General features: G+C 43.5%; 1 protein-coding gene across 1 annotated transcript in view; it reads right to left on the bottom strand.

Annotated features, from left to right (window-relative positions):
• Positions 1-1,393: 1,393 nt before the first annotated feature.
• The window catches only part of susd6 (sushi domain containing 6), a 30,876-nt gene continuing 13,149 nt past the window's right edge, over positions 1,394-19,120 (bottom strand). The window contains exons 3-7 of the mRNA XM_076755665.1: positions 7,009-7,203; positions 6,281-6,475; positions 6,025-6,163; positions 4,342-4,820; positions 1,394-3,925 (exon numbers count right to left, since the gene is read on the bottom strand). Of these exons, the coding sequence (XP_076611780.1) occupies positions 3,900-3,925; positions 4,342-4,820; positions 6,025-6,163; positions 6,281-6,475; positions 7,009-7,203 (1,034 nt within the window). The 3' untranslated portion in view covers positions 1,394-3,899. The remainder of the gene's footprint in view (positions 3,926-4,341; positions 4,821-6,024; positions 6,164-6,280; positions 6,476-7,008; positions 7,204-19,120) is intronic.

The raw sequence follows: 19,120 nt of genomic DNA, 5'->3' as shown, positions 1-19,120 counted from the left end.
GAAATCTAACGGCAGCTTGTATCCTGACTGCATTACTGCCCCCTGGTGGAGTTAGTGAACTCCTACAGTGCAATGAACGTCGACCTTTCTGAAAACCTGCAGTGACTCTTATTTATTCTTGTTTTTTATTTGCTTCTATTATGTGTTGTCACAGTTGCTTTTTTTAACAAGACATCTATCTTAAACACTGACTGACCCATTCATGCCCTGCAACAATCTTACAAAACATGCAGGTATTGCATCAAATACTGTGCTGTACTCTTGTACAGGAATTAGGAGACCAAATGAATTTAAGAATTCAGCATGTGTAAGCAAGTGACCCTTTTCAGTAATCAACTGTGATATCAGGAAAATATTATTTTGGGCCCATTTGTCATAGAAGATTAAACTTATTCTCAATTTATGTTTTGATATTTCCATATCAAATGTTTGTGGGGTTATATTTTGCGTTCATAATAAGCCAAAATGAAAGAGAATGCATTTCAAATTAGAAAAAGGTGTTTTAAAAACCTAAAAACTAGATATACATGTTGGGTTTCCGAACAGTGTATGCGTGTATTTTGTGTGGTTATTGGTGCAGTTACTGATTCTGGCCACTAGGTGTCACACAGACACAATAATACTGTACAACGGGGAGGAATAAGATCACATACTGTACAGGAGCTGTGACTTAATAGGACTCAGCAGCAAAAATAGTAGAACAGCATGACAAAGAACATGATAATGAACCACGAGTTGAGGCAGAAAGACGCAATACTTGACGATTTCAAGCACAGAAAATTGGTTTGGAGATGTAATTTAAAAGATATGATGGCTTCAAATAGAGCTCAGCTCCTCATGCAGGTTATTCTGCAGTCTAATCAAACACAGCAGCATAATTCAGGAAGTAGCTATGAATGAGCTGTAAAAAAAAAAAAAAAAAAAGAACAATAAATTACAACAACCTCTGACCTGGAGCACATAAAACCTCAGATCAGCAAATGATTGACTTGAGCGTAAATCGACGGAGCAGATGGCGCACCACCCTACACAAGAGGTTTTAAAGTGATGTTCAAAGAGTATTACGAGGAACTGTAATGTGACAAATGTACTGCCATATACTTTAGGTACTCTAGAAATAGCTCTCAAAATGCTAAATAGATTACTGGCTACAGAGCGACAGGAAGTGGGCTCGTGCAGCCGTTCAAGCTGATTTTGAACATTAGCAGGACTTTCCATGTGCATACGAGGTTAAGATCTTCCACAATCCAATCCAAAGGAAAATGGAATCATATTGTTCTGACTAATACAAGCAGATACACATCACCACGGATCAGAAGTAGTCTTCACATTTGATGTTACGTCAGTCAGGAATGACACAGCAACACAGATAATTAAATAATGACACATCGCCTTCCACATTCAAAAGAAAGCTTTAATTAGAAAGTTATATACACACTGTAAAATTAAATTAAACTTTATACAAATATTAAATTACTATCTTCACACCCACTGCCATGTACAGAGGAAAAACCAAAGCTGAAAGCATTGAAACTAAGATTCAAGATGTGTACTTTTTTTAACCAGTTATTTTCAGGGAAGCCACACCGTACAACAGTGCTTCTGAACGCAAAGTTAATTTCACTTCTTTCTTTTCAATCCCATAATATCTTAATGCCTTGTAGCAAAAGAGAAGCAAAAGGAATAGTGAAATATAGGTGCTTATAGGTTCATCGTCATCATCATCACAGTAGCTGGAAAAGCTAGGGGAGGACAGAGAAGGATGGACATTCGTTTAGTCGTGTCCGCAACAGAAGTAAACTCGTTGATAAATACACAAAGACAGTTTTATGCATAGAATAGAAAAGAACAGAGTAAGGCCATTGGGAAAACAGAACACGTTGCAGTACTGTGAAGCAACCAACGCGGAGGCTTAAGATTACACGTCCGAAAAAAAAAAAAGAAAAAGAAAAAGAAAGAAAATATACAAGTCTAAGGCAACATCCTGTTTGCATTAATAATGTAGCCGCTGACACTGACACACAGCCACAAATGCCAAATAAAACTGAGAACAGAAATCCAGACGGGCTGCTCTGGGGGGGTTTTTTCTGAGCAGTTAAGCTTGAAAAGTAATTCTCAGGATCCTTCAGAGTCATGCTGTTTCCAGGGTGACCAGCTCAACCACCAAAGCTTTTCAAGTGGCAATGAAAACACAGGATGATTTCCAACAGAATAACACGATTCTCTCTTAAATTTGCACTTGGCATTAGGAGGGAGCGTGTGTGTGTGTGTGTGTGTGTGTGTGTGTGTGTGTGGCGGGGGTGGGGTGCTATATAACAAAACTTTAGCATTTCACTGCAACCCGTTGCAGTTGTGTCAGTAATGCACAAAAGTGGAGAGACTTCGGTACAGTGTGAGGGTGGGCGGGAGCCGGTTCCTCTAAGGAGACTTGTGTTTTCCAGCCATTCAGCAGAAAATGATAAATATTCTAGCTTGAGAGTAGATGGATAATACACACATTGTGCGGTGGACTCGTTGCCTGAAGTGACGCTGGTCAGGGACACTGTGCAGCCAGTCTCTGATCTGAAGAGAGGCAAACCAGACAATGGCTGTGTTGAGTTCTACCATACGAGGACATGTCATCTCCTCCGTAGCTGACACGCAAACATGCACACACGCAAACATACATGCACTCAGATTCAGCAACTCAAAGCAACCCGAGCCGCAAACCAAACAATAAATACAGCGGGAGGAAAATTAAACAAGCTTAAAGTTCAGTCATGTGCCCGATCACCGCCTTGAAAGACGGCCCTCTCCTCAGCTTTCAGACAGAATGTGACATTACGGCTCCCTCTCCTCATACAGGTAAGCTGTGCAGCACAGTCCTGGGACCAAAACACCAATCAAGCCCACTCATGCAACAGAAGAAGCACCTTCCAGATACCCAGTGCAGCTGGCAACAGAAAAGAGAGGAGCGAGAAGGGTCTTTTCATAGTTGTGATATGGTGCTTCGTTAAACGCTGCACCCTGCTTTTAGCTCTTGTGAAGTGGTTCTCAGTCCCACTAATCCACATGCTAGACGCCACCCGGAAACACAGACAGCCAGAGAGAGAGAGAGAGAGAGAGCGAGAGAGAGAGAGAGAGAGAGAGAGAGAGAGAGAGAGAGAGAGAGAGAGAGCGAGAGCGAGAGCGAGAGAGACAGACAGACAGACAGACAGACAGAGGAGGCTTCATGCTTCATTCAGAGTGGGCCACCGTGCTGTGACAGCAATAACTAAAAACAACATGCAACATTCACAAAGCGGGCTGCAAGAACCCAGCCGCCACTCACAACTTTTCAAGTACAGCGGGAAGACGATTCTGATTCTGAGCGCCGCAGCGTCAGGAGCAAACATCACAAGTTTTTTTTTTCTCTTTTTTCTTTTTTTAATCTGAAGTAATCCCAGACAGAGTCGACGTGTCTCGATTGCTATAGCCTTCTCCGATGAAGCCTCTGTGAGCCACGTTAATATAGAGAACTACACCTGGGAGGAGGCAAGTGTATAGTAATACATAGCCTATAGTACACAACCTTGACTCAGTATGTATGTTTTACTCATATACATTGGATCTACAGGATTTATGTTGAGCTGGCACCACTCTGTTTGTCCGGCTTGTCTTCAGCTTGATCCAGTGGCTGGGTCCAGTGGTGCTCCATCATCGCTTATGATGCAGTGAGTATTGGTTGTTGGCTTTGCTCTGCATGGGTAGCAATGGCAGAAGAGGTTGCATGGGGAATGGGCGTAGTTCTAGTCTTTTCTCTGCCGGCTGCTGAGGGGAGTCGGGTGAAGTAGGTTGACAGCCACAGTCAGTCCTGGTCAGCAGTGAGAGATAGGGAAATAGGGGCTCTGCTGCTGATGCTGATAGCAGGCTGGCAGGCTTCATGCTTCCTTCAACAGGGGAATATCTGCAGGGGAGCAGAACAAATATATCAGAATAGAGCAGTGGCTCCAGAGTCTGCAGTCTACCCTCCATACGTCAGTCAGCATTACATCACAAAAAACACTTCAATGATACTGGATTTCCTGTGTTTAAGTCATGGCAAGTCATTGTTTTGGCCTATTCTCAAATTTCATTTTTCATGAACTTAATCTAACGCAGACAGTGCAAAGTTTTAATTAAACCTGCTTTGGATCTTTACTTAATGTCTTGCGCTCTATACAATAAATACAGTAATATTGGAAATGTGGTGACATTTCTATTAAAAAGTATTGATTATGTTGATGGATTAAACTACTCTTGACGGGCGTTCGGCAACCCACATGTTGGTCAAGTCCTTGTTATAACGTAAATGTGTGGAATAACATGGACGTCTCTTCTTACCGTCAGAAAAGTCGTCCGCAGAGGTAACAGAAAGCAGACTGTGCTGGTCGCTACTCTCAGAGTCTCTGCGGAGCGGTAGGGGGCCTGCGCATGCACCCCCAGGGTGCTCTCTAGCCCATGATGAAGAAGAAGAGGAGGAGGAGGAAGAGGGGGCCTGATGAACCAGCACCGTCTCTGCATGACGGCGGGAGGAGAAGGATGATGAGGAGGACGTGGATGGGAGACAGAAGTCTAAGTCTCTGTGGTGGCGGGTTCTGCCGGGGCCTTGGCCTCCCGTGGCTCCCTGAGGAAGGCCCTCAGAGAGCACGATCGGGACTCGAGACTCTGGAGGAGCCGGAGGAGGTGGTGGGGAAGGAGGAGGGCCGGAAGCGCTGCAGGGTCCGCTGCTTCCGTATACGGCCTCTTCGTAGGAGGGCAGCGTCACCTGGACGCCCTCCACCATGATGGAGCTGGGCTGGCCTGAGACCCCCTGCTCCCTCCTGACGGGAAGAGAGGCGAAGACAGAGTGAGGCGGACAGAAAGACAAGCGTGCACGAGGTGGACGAGGACACCGAGTGCAGGTTGATGGGCACGATGCAGTCATGTGTGTTGCGTGCTGCAGCAGAACCTCTGAGAAGAGGTGATTAGCATTGACTGTACAATCCCTTTATAGCAGGCTGCACTAAGCCCTCAGGCCACTACACAATCAACAAGAGTGCCAATGAGCATTAGATCAAATCATTCTGGCCTTTTTATCACAGAGCCACAGCAGAGGAGCTGGTGCCTGTGATAAAATGAACTCCTTTTCAGACTTTCACTTTCATTTCTGAAGCATTTAAGAAATGCAAACTAGGAAAACTAGTTGCCAGGTCTTGTGCATCTTACGTGGACAACTTGTTTATGTAATTAGTTTCAGGCGAAGCTGAAAAACAGGTACGTCCACAGGAAGAATTGATAGAACAATCTGCTTTGTTACGTTGTGACATACTGGGAGGTGGTTTTACAGCACCAAACATAAAAGGGCAGTGTTTTTCCAAAGCAAACACAACTAAAGCTTTCAAACGTTTCAACCGCAGCTTGAGTAAGAAGTGAAAGGCTGATTAAAAAACCCTCTTCAACACGTTCCTCCTCTTCAGCAAAGCCAAGAAGAAAACAAAACGTACACAGAGCGACACGGAGACTGACGCAAAACTAAGGGGACATGTGGTCTCAAAGAGTATTTTATTGACCTATTTTATTAATTTCATCAATGGATGCCATTAAGGCAAGAAACACAAGATGTCAAAGGAACAGAGCAACTCATAGAAAACTCTTACTCTTTAAAAATGCTCTTTCTGTAGATCAGTCACTTCACAGCTTGAATTTCATGCACAAAACTGCAACTCAAAGCTTTACACTTCAAATCAATTGAGGTCAAAACATGCTGTGCAGTTCTATGATATGTAAGGCACCTAAAATAATTCATTTGTGATATATTATAAAGAAACTGTTAAGCCACAAAAACAAAAATAAGATCTGGGATCTCAGAAACTAGAATCTCTTTAGTTTTCACAGACAGCAGCACTAATAACTGTTGGCGTGAGAGAGTCCAATCGTGTCTGCACTGAACAGTTATTATACCCAAGGAACAGCAATTAATTTGACAGTGTGTGTGTGTGTGTGCGTGTGCGTGTGTGTGTGTGTGTGTGTGTGTGTGGATCTTACCTGCTGTGATGGAAGGACTTGAGTTTGGGCTGTACGAGAACAAACAGCACCACTAAAAGCAGGATGAGTGCCACAGAACTAGCCGTGGACGCCACAATAGACAGAGCTGGTATACCCAGAGGAGAATTTGGCTCTTTGTCTGAGTGACACAAAAAGACGGAGAGGAAGTGAAAATGCGGTTCAGATTTTGATTTCCATTTCCTGCGTGAGGCTGTGACAGAACACGCCGAGGTGAAAGTTAGCTGAGGTGACAGACCTTGTGTGAGTCGGCAGCTAATCTGCATGGGACCGTCCCACTCGCCGTTCTGGCAGGTGAGGAACTTGTAGTCGCCCTTCAGAGCGTAGCCCTCGTCGCAGAAATACTCGATGACGGTCTTCTGGGTGAGGCGGTGGCAGGGAGATGGATGACAGCGGTAGCCCCCGTTCTCTGGCTCAGTGGGGGGCGAGCACACTGCGAGGAGGCAGAGCAAACACTGATTGTAAAAATTGTGGCTTTTTGTTGTGAACTGAAAGTGTGTTCGGCATTATTTCTACCTGTGGTCAGGTTTGATTCCTGCGGTTTAAATGTGAAATTTCCCAGTGCTCCCTGCTGGTTCTCAAGGACAATCTCGCTATTGGTGTTATGATGCTGTGTGGTATTGAACTGATACCATATTTCAGTTTTGATGCAGTCCTGCATGTGAAGTACACATGCTCATATGCAGTAGTTTATAAACTGGCTTTTCAGGAAGTGAGAAGTCATGAAGTCAATCATCCCATGAACTTGACCTTGATGTTTTTTTTCTTTAAAAAAAAAAAAGCAATGAAAATGAATCATTCCAGTCCAGAAAAATTTCTACTCAGACAGCCACATTAGGCCTGCATCTGAGCCAAGACTACTTCAAGTTTTATTACCGAAAGAAGTAAAACAAGTTTTCATGCAGTCAAACATTATGTTCTTTAGTGCGCCGTCTCATGTACGTGATGTTTTGGGGTCTCGCTCACCATTGCTCCTGATGCAGCGTGGAGGCTGATGGGACCAGGCTCCAGAGCTGGTACAAATGATGCTGGTGGGTCCATCTGCCGTGTAGCCAGGCTCGCAGCCATAAGTCAGCAGGGTGCCCGGAGGGAAAGAGCCCCGGTTAGCTTCGGTCTGGTTCAGCAGGTCTCCGTGCTGCACGCCGGGTGGCCGCGCACAACCTGAAGACAGAAACAAGCGAAGACAGTAAGAATCATTTGCTGCTCGAAGGCGTAGATGATAGAAGCCCTTCATGTTTCGCTTTCCGAGCAGGACAAGATATGAAGAAATGAAGCCTCTTCCTCTGGCTCGAGGCTGGATCTATGATCATTTACTGCTTACATAAGGAGCAACCAGCTTCAGGCCAGCAGCCACATTGGAATCCTGAACCATGTTTTAATAGTGTAAGGCAACAAGGTAATTACAAGGGATGTCAGTAAACTCAGTAGGGTTAGAACTGCCTGTAGACAGGATACAATATGTAGCATCTTAATTTTCAATTTGTGAAGGGATTACCAAGTATTACAGGCCTGCTGGGGAAACAAGGACAATTTGTCTCACATGTGACCTGATTCATTGAAGAATAATGTACCAATATTCTGTCAAATAAACATAGCATTTCCATGAGTTTATCACTAATGGTGCCCATTATAACTGGCTCCATCACAGTCTAATAGAGAACACTGATAATAGTTTTCTAGTGACTCTATTACAGTAATGCGGTGCTGCTGGAATATTGCGCTGTTCTATCATTAAGCTGACATAAACTGTCGGCTGGTCTCCTCTGCAGGCAGCTGCCACTGGGTCAAACAACTTTTCACAGGGAAACTCTGTCAAGTTGACAGGTTGAGCTGATAATTAAAGCTCAGAGGTATTGTTACTTGAAACTAGGCTGCATTTTACACAGGCAAGGGAGAGGCACTGCATCAACACGACAAGTTAGGAGGAGACAGCCGTGCTGTGCAGTATAGAGAATACCTGAAGCGCCTGCAGTGAATTAAAATGTCACAAGGAGCTTCATATAGATCTAATTTCGCTCGATTATCTGCTGCTCATTAAACTGTCTCCGTCCCATGCCAGCATTTTGTCCATCTGTCTGGCGGTGAGACAGGATCATGAGCGAGGCTCATTTACTTGGCTCTAATGACACACTTCAAGCTCTAAGCCAGCCAATAAGGACGCGATGAGGCAGGAGACCTGAAGTTAATTGTGCTCTGATCCATCTTCCCATGCTCCATCTATGATGTTGCAGTGTCACACCAGCTCCTTGTGCTTCAGTGTGCTTCATCGCAGTACGAGAGTAAATTATCTGAATTTGTGATGCACTCCCAGAGCTCCAAACACTGTCTACACACACACACACACACACACACACACACACACACGCTCATGTTAATATACACACACATAAGGAGCTGCAATCTGGAGAGAGCAGAGCATCTAAATCCAGTCGGTCTGACACAACATTGCAACACCTGTGTAAACTGAGACATAACAGCAGGAGGTTGACTTTACTTTCGGTTTTATTGATCTTCAAGAAGAGCAGAAGATGGAAGAGATGGAAACCACAGATAACGACATAGCAATTTTATTACCACTGATCTGGCTTATCCGTGCCGTGGTTTCGCAAGAATATGGGTTTGGCTTCATTGGAAATGTGTTCAGTGCTAACTCTGAATACCTAAAACCCATCTGGGCCATTATACATAAATCACGTCTGTCATAACAAGTGAAAGCATTTCAGTCTTTCATCTGTACATCTTAACCATTTGATTTATTAAGTGGAATCACACAATGCACAGTGATTTCTCTCAGCAGCAAGACATAAGCAAATTTAAAAAGCTCCCCACAATAAAGGACATTAATAACACCACTAACACTAATGACCATATGACTCATTATTTAATCCTTGGTCTGAGTATTTATAAAACATATTAGCCATGGTCTATTGCAGGGCCTTATCACTTGCTTGACATAAACAAACACACCGACATTGCAAACAGCCACTTTGTCTTGCCTCTGTGTGTGTAGAGATTGAAAAAGAGACTATTTCCACAGCAGTGCCTCTAACATCCTCTAATCTCCGGGGAGAAACGTCGCTCTAAGCTGGCAGCACAAGATTAAATGCAAACACTCAAATGTGCGAGCGCCTACTCAGCAACATGCGCGCACGCACACACACACACACACACACACACACACACACACACAAAGTCAACACCCATAAACAAAGACACTCCCAGGACTAAGTCGTGTGATACCAAAGGGTGTGTTATTGAATTCAGCTGGGGACAGATTTAGTGTGTGTGCTCAAGAAGTGCCAACACTGCTGGTAATGCAGGTACACTATAAAACCACCGTTGTGATTCAACCACTGAAGATGCTCAAGGTTGGTTCAGGTCTACTCAAACTCCATCCTTCTCCATGACAAGACTTTGTTTTACGGCATCAACTACAGTTATTCTTATTTTCAGTGCTACTCAATCTGCCGATTATGTTCTTAATCACTCAATTTATCGTTTGATCTACCAGTTAACTATCACAGAAGAAAAGCAGAAACTATTCACATTTGAAAAGCTGAAACCAGAGACTGTTTGCTATTTCTGCTTAAAACTACTACTTAAATCACAAAATTACAGCAATTATTTTGATTAAAATCCTAATGCAAAAAGCCTGTAAAGTGCAGAATTGTGGTTTGTATGATTCAGTGGTTGAGCATTGCTATGTGGAGAGCCATATTTCACACATGCAGAACAAAGTACTGACGTTGATTACGCAGGACTGAACCACAACAAACCGTCTCAGCTTAACGTCTCAAACACAAGCTGAAGGTTTGGGTAATATGATACGACAAACATATGGTTTGTGTGCCAAAGAAGCATTAATCTTTCGCACCCAAACACACCAGAGCTCTTTCTCTCACATGCAGAAACACTATCTGCACACACACATATTTCTGGATGCCATTTGACACCGTGACCTGAGCAGTTGTTCACTGAGCTGCTTCAGGGCGACTAAAGGCTCTCCAAGGAGGAGATGGTGCTAATGGAGGTGCTAAAGGTGATGAATTGATGACCCCAGGCTGGGAGGCAGCAGGGGACACAAAGGCTACGGGGGGCAGTTTAGACAATAGCCTGTAGCCAACAGTCACTGTTATGATCTTTTGTGGTGTGCTGCAAGGCAGTCAATACCACTGCAGAGGGCAGATGAGTGTTAACGTCATTCATCATCTTTTTATTTTGAACTGCTTTCGTATCAGGAGGATTGTCTCGGATATAAAGGCTTCATTTTCATATAAAAAGGCATACAGTAGTATTTTTAAATACCAAACATCTGCCTTGTAGTTTAAACACGGGGTCTTTCCAATACCAGAAAAGGCTTCTTCCACACAAAGGTCTTCAGTGATCAAATCAGAGCGCAAACTGCATTTAAACAGCTCGGTGAAAATAATGAGGAGGGAAACACTGATGAGGCCAGAGCTCTAGCAGGAGGAACATAAACATAATCTGGCTTAAAGTCAAAGAAAGCCATGGTCCTCATCAGCTGCAAGATTTAAATACAGAATGAGACAAGCTAGTTTTTCTGGTAGCTTTAAGCAAATCCACTTGATACAATTGAGGGTTAATTCTTGAAAGATCAGGTCACAGCAGTCAGTGAAGTCAGGTCACTGTAAACGAACCATAAAGCCAGGAAAATGTCCATTTTGAAACTCGCGGCCCTTTCAGAAGCGCAGCAAACCACACTCTCCCTCTGGTGCCAGGAAAGCCTTGTGCTGCCTGCCTGTACAAAGCAGCCGGCTCCATCATCTGAGTTTTCCCAAATGTCATTTGGCATCTACTGCACTTGCACAAGTACATATATTGGCTGTGTGGTTAGATGGCATTTAAAAGATGTGCTACAAGCCTTTACCTGCCATGGAACACACTCAGCCAGGTACATTATGACGGTATGCTGAAGAACAAAAGGCACCGGCATCACAGTGCTGCTAATTAGACTGTTTTAACTGAAACAACAACACTAACAGGACTGATACTGAAATTACTTTTAAAAGATGACATTAGCTGACAGACAGGACACCAATATGTATCAGAGCACCTCTGGGTTACTGTTACTGTGCCAATCCTGATGTCATGTTTCATTGTATTAGAGCTGAAACAATTATTCAGTATTTATAGATCAACAGGAAAGTAATTGGTAATTATTTTTATTGTTTTTCATTTTGTCCACAAAGATGGCTTTTTTTTTTTTTTAGGATTCCAGCTTCTCAAATATGAGAATTTGCTCATTTTTCTTTGCCGCATGCACATGTAAACTGAACGTATTTGAGTTGTCTGGACAAAACAAGTCATCTGAATATATCACCTCGGGCTCTGGGAGGTTATAATGGGCTTTTTGTTTTTATTATTTTATGGACAAAACAATCTACATCAAGAAACTAATTGGCAGACTAACTGATAATGAAAATAATCTTTAGTTGCAGCCCTACACTTTATACTGCATATTGGCAGCAAGTACCTACACGGACCCCAAATATAGACCAGGTATGCATAAATGCACACAGACATTTTCCTATCACACTACATCCCCTGAGAATAGATCAACTCATACCCATGTCAGCTTAAAAAAGAAATGAAGACAAAATATGGAAAGATAAAGAAATGTCAAAAAAAGTGGTTGTTAAACTTGGAGCAGTGAAGAATTTTGACTTAAAACTCACTCTCCCTTGGGATTACACTTGTCAAAAGAAGTCAGAGCCTACCTTAGAGACACAGAAATGTATTCAACATCAAAAACTTGGTGCTGCATTTGCAAATTACCACGAAAGAGAAAGGTGAGGTTAGGAAGGAGGGAGGAACGGAAAAAATAGTCAAAAGAAAGAAAGAAAACACTGACGGGAAAAGGTGCTCATCATCAGATAAATGGGCAGAAATGGGGGGGGGGGGTGGAGACGGAAGGGAAGGAAGCGCAGAAAAACGTCGGCATCGTGGAGCGCTGTGGCCCTGAGCAATTACAAGCCAAAAAGAGACATGTCGTGGCAGGTCGACCAATGGCTCTGTGTGTGAGGGAGAGGCTCTGTGCAGCAACAATGGGAAGAGGAGGCAGCTACAGTACATACCACACTGTGGGTTGGGCTAGCACAAACTGAGACTCTGTTAAAGCAAAGAATGAATGCTGGTTCAGTATCCAGGGATGGTAGAGTGGTTAAGATATATAACCTTGCTGTCTCTCCCTTTTCCGTCGCTCTCGCGGCCTAGATTGAATATTGGCTTTGAAAACACACACATGGAAAAAAAAAAAAAACTGATTAAAGCACTGAGCGACGCCAGAGTGGATTTCAGCACGCCATGTTTTGTGCTTATGAGGAAGGGAATGAGTCACAGTTAAACACAAGCTGTTCTCCCACTGGTCTGATGTTAAGAGTTTGCTCAAGAGAACAGGCTTTTGAGAAATGTCGAAAACAATAATGACTAACACAGTGTCACGAGCGCCTTGCGAAAGCTACTGGAAGGAGCGTGTAACAAAAACATACTGACATGAATTACAAAATGTTAGAAATGTCCCGTACGTTTGCGTTTAAAGGTGTGTCTCAGATCCTGTTTGCTTTCGATATCCACTGAAGACTAACAGTGCTTAAGCTTTGACATTCGCCGTGTTGAGTTAAATAAAATGCACATACAAAAAGGTTAAACTATTCCAAATCTTCTGGGCACACAACCGTAAGCTGATCAAAGAGCTTAATTGCTGAAAAGGTCCCCACTTCATGCAGTGGGGGGACTGGGCCAGGACAGAGTGCCCATGAGGCGGATTGCTAATCCCAACATCCAGCGCCTTAAGGCAGTGCCGGAGGAGACTCAGGCCATGGGGGGCGTTAAAATCCCCTGCCATGCTCTGAAGTGCCTGCCTGGCTGTGAATATCTCCCTTTCACCATCTGTTACTGATGGCACTCACCCGCTAAGAGCTGGTAGGTGGATTGCGGAAAACACGAGTGGGGGGAAGACAAGGGTTTTAGCCCCCTTTGCACAGGCAAATTAAAATTCTAATTATCCTCTATTACAAGCTGGGAGCGCTCTAAAGCAGATCAGATACTGATGACTTCTGCAACCAGCTGTTTGGTCGCTCTATAGAACAATAGGCCATAAAAGAGGGTGTGTTTCCCAGTGTGTGTGTGCGTGTGTGTGTGTGTGTGCGCACATGTTCAAGTGTGTCCAAAAGCAGGGGAATCTGTGTGTGTATGAATGTATATTAAGGGGGGGTTGTGGGCTGGATTAAGCTAAAGACACAGAGGATGATGATGCTCTCTTTGGCCTGGTATATGTTTTTGTTCCTTTGTTGGCCTGTTTTTGTTGTTTTTGATGATGTTGCTGTCATTATTGGGCTGAGGGTGTTTTTGTTTTTTGCCACGTTCCCCGTCTCTCTCGCTAATCCAAGGGATTTTTAGGCAAGCTGTTGTTATTAGAGTGCAGTACAGTGCAGCAGAGCCCACTGTGGGGAAATGCTGAAAAGAATAGGCGGGCTCCCAAATCATTTCTGCCATTCATGGACTGTAGTTGGTCAAAAATTTTTGGGGGCATTTTATAGCTTTAAAAATGGGGAGATGGAGACAGAGAGGAATAACATGTAACAAAGGTCCCAGGACGCTCATCTTGTTAACTCCAGGTGCAGAATTACTGAAATAATAAGTCAAGTTTTAATATTCATTAGGACATTTTTTGAACAGACATGGCAAAAATTAAGTGGTTCCAGCCCCAGGTTTTTTTTCTCTTTCTTAGGCTTTCATGATATTAAACTCAATACATTTGAGTTAAGTACTGCTAGATGGACAAAACAACGCATTTAAATACATCACCATGGGCTCTGGAAACATGGAACGGCCATTTTTCACTATTTCATAAGTGGCATCAATCGGTTGGACAAAATAATAGAAACACCTGTCATTCAATCGTATGGTTGAATCTCTAAAACAGTTTCAACACAAACTGAAACTTCATTAAAGACTGAATTTACTGCAGGGCTGTTATGCTGAGTGCATGTATCATACTATATATTCATATCTACCCCTTACTGTTAATTTATATTTAACTCTACACATATATATGTTTCACTGCACTTGACTGTTTTTTGCACTTATAAGCTAAACTGCATTTGTCAACTCATAACTTGTACAATGACAGTCAAGTTTTCAAACATCAACTGGTCACTAAAAAAAATTCAGCTAGTCACCGTGTCACTTCAAAATGTTCTACGGTGTGTCTAAATGTGTAAAGACTAAGCTTCCTGTGCCCCCTTTCATTCTTTCACACATACACAAACATCACAGATGAGCTTTCAGAGGGAGACGCTTCACACAGTATGAAATGACACGAAACTGTACTCTGACCTGGGTGGGTGACACGGGACCGCAACACGGAAAGCTTAATGTCTGGGTGAGCGATACTAGCAGTGTCATGTTCTGCAGTGAGTGAGTGAGAAGTCGTCTCACACACACATACACAGGCACACACACACACGCACACACACACTCCAACCTATTTCTGCTTTCATACTTTGTCCCCTCATAACAACCGGGCCTTCACTCAAAGAGAACTGAAGCACATTGTGTTGAACAAGGGGAAAGTTTAAGGGAAAGAAAATGTGAAAAAAGCTTATAAAGGTGAACTTGAATTACTGTGGGGCAGAAAGAATGCAGAGCAAAGCTGAAATCTTAAAGCATGAAACCCATTTTTTTCCCAAAAAAAGAGACATTTTTCCATTTCCACGGCCTCTGGGGGAAGGTGGAGGGACCTAACTGAGGAGAAAGGGGGGCGGAGGAGGAGGAGGATGAAGAACAGGGAAGCAGTATGAGGGAGGTGCCGGCTCATTTATACAAAAGCCTGACTACACACAGATACAGGCGTACAGTTTACTCACTATGCAAGTGTAGGCTGCAAGTGTCCCAAGGCACCTTTGTAAACAGCAGGTTTGTGCTGCTCACTGACATCCTATCTGTGTTGTGAATGTGTGTGTGAATGGTTCAGGGTATGAATCTGACGGTCAGGCAGAGAGGTGGGCACTCATTCCATCACCACACACTCCTAAAAGAGCCAACCAGTGTCTCTATATTACACTCACGCCAAAGCCAACAGTGTCATTTCTACAGTCAACAGGAAACTCGGCAGAAAACACGAGTCATGGGCTTCCAGAACGGCGTTTCTAGAGAACTTAGCGGTCCACTCGTCACATCACTTCCTGCAGCTGCAAAGCACAGAAACAAACACACATGCTGCATACACCCAGGGTGAAGGAAGTCTCTTAACAGACAGGCGCATCCTCCATCTCCCCACCCATTCCTCCCCTGCTGTTGCAATGCATTTAGCAAGCCACGTGTGCTGCCATTACACCGCATTGTCCCCGCTCACTGAGGGATGGGGCACAGTGACAGATTTAAGCAGCGTGCCTCTGAAAAGGACAACAGACAACTTTGCATTTGAAGGGTTAAATATGCATGAGAGGCCAAAGAGGGTGAGGGCAAGGGGGAGTACCATTGTGTGACCCTCTTTCCAACCCCAAGACACAAGCACACACACACATGCACGCACACTCTGCCCTCGAGTAACAGATGGGAGGATGTTAGCGAATGCGAACAGTGAGCTCCCCCTTCCCTCTTCTATCGCCCTCACTGCTGAGGACAGCTGGGAGGCAGACATTCCTTCTTCTCAGCTTTCAGAGGAAAACAAAAGAGTGTGTGGAACCCCTCCCACACACACGTGCATGTGTTCAGACACACACACACACAGCCTACCCCCAAAAAACTGTCAATGCAACTGTGGGCTGATCATATTTCAGCAGCCTGTGCTTGCTAGCCAGCAGAGGTATGAGTGCTGAGGCTGGGACATTTGTTGAAGGTGAAAGTCACAGAGATAATCCCAACCCTGCTTACCAGAGCTGGCACGCTGATACGTTGAAGTACTCCTGAGGTGAGGGCAGTTTAAGTCTGTTGAGAGCTGATATACTATGGGTTTTTTTCTAACTGCAGTAAGACAAAGCTCAGTCTGCAGACCGAACTGAAGCAACTGCTCTAGCAAGCCCCCAAGAAGGTGATCAAATGGCACCAAGTGTACAACCTCTTAACACATGCTCGTGGTATGCCGTTCATTGTCAGCGTGTCCCATGTTTTTCACAACAGTGGGTTCATACATGCTAATATACTATGTTCACCAAGCACCTCAATCAGATGCGGAAGCCGATCTAAGGCTGTAAAAGCAAGTGCAGATACCACAAGTCTGCATACATTTGTTGTAACTATCAGTTAATCTTGCTACTGAGGTTACCCTGGGGACAATCCAGGCATTTCTTTTGATAGATCGTATCGGCTATACACATTCAGGCCTGCTGCATTTCTGAATCTTTGTATGCTCTGGATATAGCAACTGCTGTTCCTACTGAATGCCATTGTGAGCATATGAACAGTTGAGCCAACAAGTACAGCAGCCAGCAATTTAAATGCATACATCAGCACTCATTAGCCAACTATGAACTGTTCAGTGTCTGTTCAATGCAAAATATTAGAATAAGGGCTTGGATCTGAATCAGGGCCAAAAACTGCATATCCCCACTCACTGGTACCTCTATGCCAGTTCTATTGTAAAAAGTAGAAAAACTGGGATTAGCAGCCTACCTGTATTTGGCAGCAATAACAAAACATTCCCACGAAAAAAACAATGAACTCCCAGGCAACGATCCATTAGCCTCAAGAAAAAGCCAAGCAAACCATGTCAGGACAAGTTGGAGAAAGTTTCCATCCTAGTCAACTTATATTTTTAAGTATGAGCATTTTCTTCTAGACAATAATCACTGCTGGAAAACACTGAAATCAAACTGAGACGTGACAATATAATAAAGTGTACACATTCTGGTAGGTAAACCTGACTCATGACAAAAATACTATATGACTGATATTTTGTCAGTAGGGAGTCCAGTGAGAGAGTTACCAAGAAACTACTGTTTATCATCATGAGGGAGATGCAAAGTATTGTTTATGTTGCTGGCTAGACCTCCAACACAGCAAACAGTTTGAGGACGCAAAAACACAGATAGAAACTCATCCAAAGCCTGAATGGGCCTGACGCCAGCGTAAAGAACACAGGTACGTCACCCACACTCCTCATGTAACATGTACCTGAGTGAGCAACTGAGAGAGTGGAAGTAAACACACAACAAACAACAGCCAACATCCTAGAAAAAACTGACATAAATGTTGAAACTTAGAAGTTGTCAAGCCTTTAGTCACCAAATACGTCACAGCAAAGTCACACGTCTCATGTTATTTTCGAATGTGCCAAGTAAATCATAAATAACTACATTTATGAGTCAAGTCAAATAGAAATCTACAGCTAATGACGATGACTTCGGCCTACACATACAAACACCACCTGTTAAAGATAACATGTCTAAAAAGGCTGTCATTTATAGTGCTGATAGGATTAGCCTATCAGAGAAAATTAGTTTTGATAATTGTTTCAGCCATTTATCAATTAAAAGCACCAAATATTTACAGGTTGCAGCTTCTCAAACGCTAAGAGTTGCTCACATTTCTCATTATAAACTGATTATTTGAGCTTTCTGGCTGTTGGCCAGACTAAGGCAGCGATGTCTTTGGACTCTGATAGCTTGTGATGGTTCATTTGTCATTATTTTTCAACTGAACATAAATTCAAAGAATAATTCATACATGAAGTGACCTATACAAAAACATATAGATAAGACATACAGACACATGCATGCTTCTCATAAATCCTGATGCAATTATCCAAATGGATTCCAGTGCAGCCGATACAAAGGCCTTCACCATTTGGCTGTTGTTTGTTGCAGAGAGCTGTTTACAGATGATGTAATAAGGACAGAGGGCATTAGAGTGGAGCTAAGCCAACTGGCCACTACACATCTCAACACTCCATCTAATGGACTGGTTAGTTTGAGAGATGAGACTAGACAGAACAAAACAAAAAACAGGAAATAATGAGAAGTAGACGGGAAATACTGAATGACAATTAGCACAACCTTCTGGCAAAAAACGAGACCAAGGCATGAACCATGTAGTCACAGTAAAAACTGACTTCTAGCTGTGTCAAAAGGGTGGTGTAGGACCTTGGGAGGTCGTGCTATACGTGAGGACCCAGAGTCAGGGCTTTGAGTCAGCAATTTTGCACAAAACTGAAGTGTCTTTAAGAAAGGTATTTAATCCCAAACAGCTCCTCTGGTGCTGTTCTGAATCAAACTCTCTGCCCTTACTTAACTCGGAGCTCTGAGCTCAGCAAAGAATCACGAATTGCGGAGTGTCATCCCCCTCTCCTTCCATTATTTACAATCTCAATTAAACATCCACTAAAGCAGAAATGGCTGAAAAATAAAGACAGCAATGATAGAGCTGTTTTTGCTGAAATGCAGTCAGTTAAGGAGAAACAGCTGTACACCACATCCACCCATGACAACAAGCAACACGCAAATGTGGCAGGATAGCACATGCATAGCCCAGCCCTTCCCCTCAGCTCAGTAGCAGCGAGTCTGCCATACCTAGTGGTTTGCTTTATTTTTCTGCCTAAGACTGGCTGTGTTTGAGTAGCCTCTGTGCACTTTGGATAATTTATTTAGCGAGTAAACTAGCAGAGCGCTTCTGACAAAGCTAAACTTGGACTAAAGCTAAAAGCTGAATCAACAGATTAAGGGCTTGTGCCTGATGCAGTACAGCACTGCCCCATTTCCACTGTCTCGCTACAGCTGTGGCACGTTGAGGCATGACTGTATGCATTTCCGCTCTGTACTCCAGTGTGGACTCCCAGCAGGTGATAACCACGCTGACCGCAGATATTTCGGTTCAAACATGACAGTCTCCGCTCTCCGAGCTAGCCGAGCTGTTGTGCTAAACTGACGGTCATGCGTGTTGCTAAATAGAAACCGCAGAAAAAGTTGTTATATTCAGCTGCCAGTAATTTAGTAGCTGCCGTCTAACCTAAGAATTTCTGTGGCTTGGTGTTGTAATTGCTGTGTTAAGATAGTGTTAATGCAAGTCAAACATTTACCACTGCTGCTGCTTGAGCCTAGAAACCGCTAGAAAGCTTTAG

Source organism: Chaetodon auriga, chromosome 18, assembly GCF_051107435.1.
Source record: "Chaetodon auriga isolate fChaAug3 chromosome 18, fChaAug3.hap1, whole genome shotgun sequence".
In the NCBI taxonomy this organism is placed as follows: domain Eukaryota; kingdom Metazoa; phylum Chordata; class Actinopteri; order Chaetodontiformes; family Chaetodontidae; genus Chaetodon; species Chaetodon auriga.
This window is presented reverse-complemented; position numbering and strand designations above follow the sequence as displayed.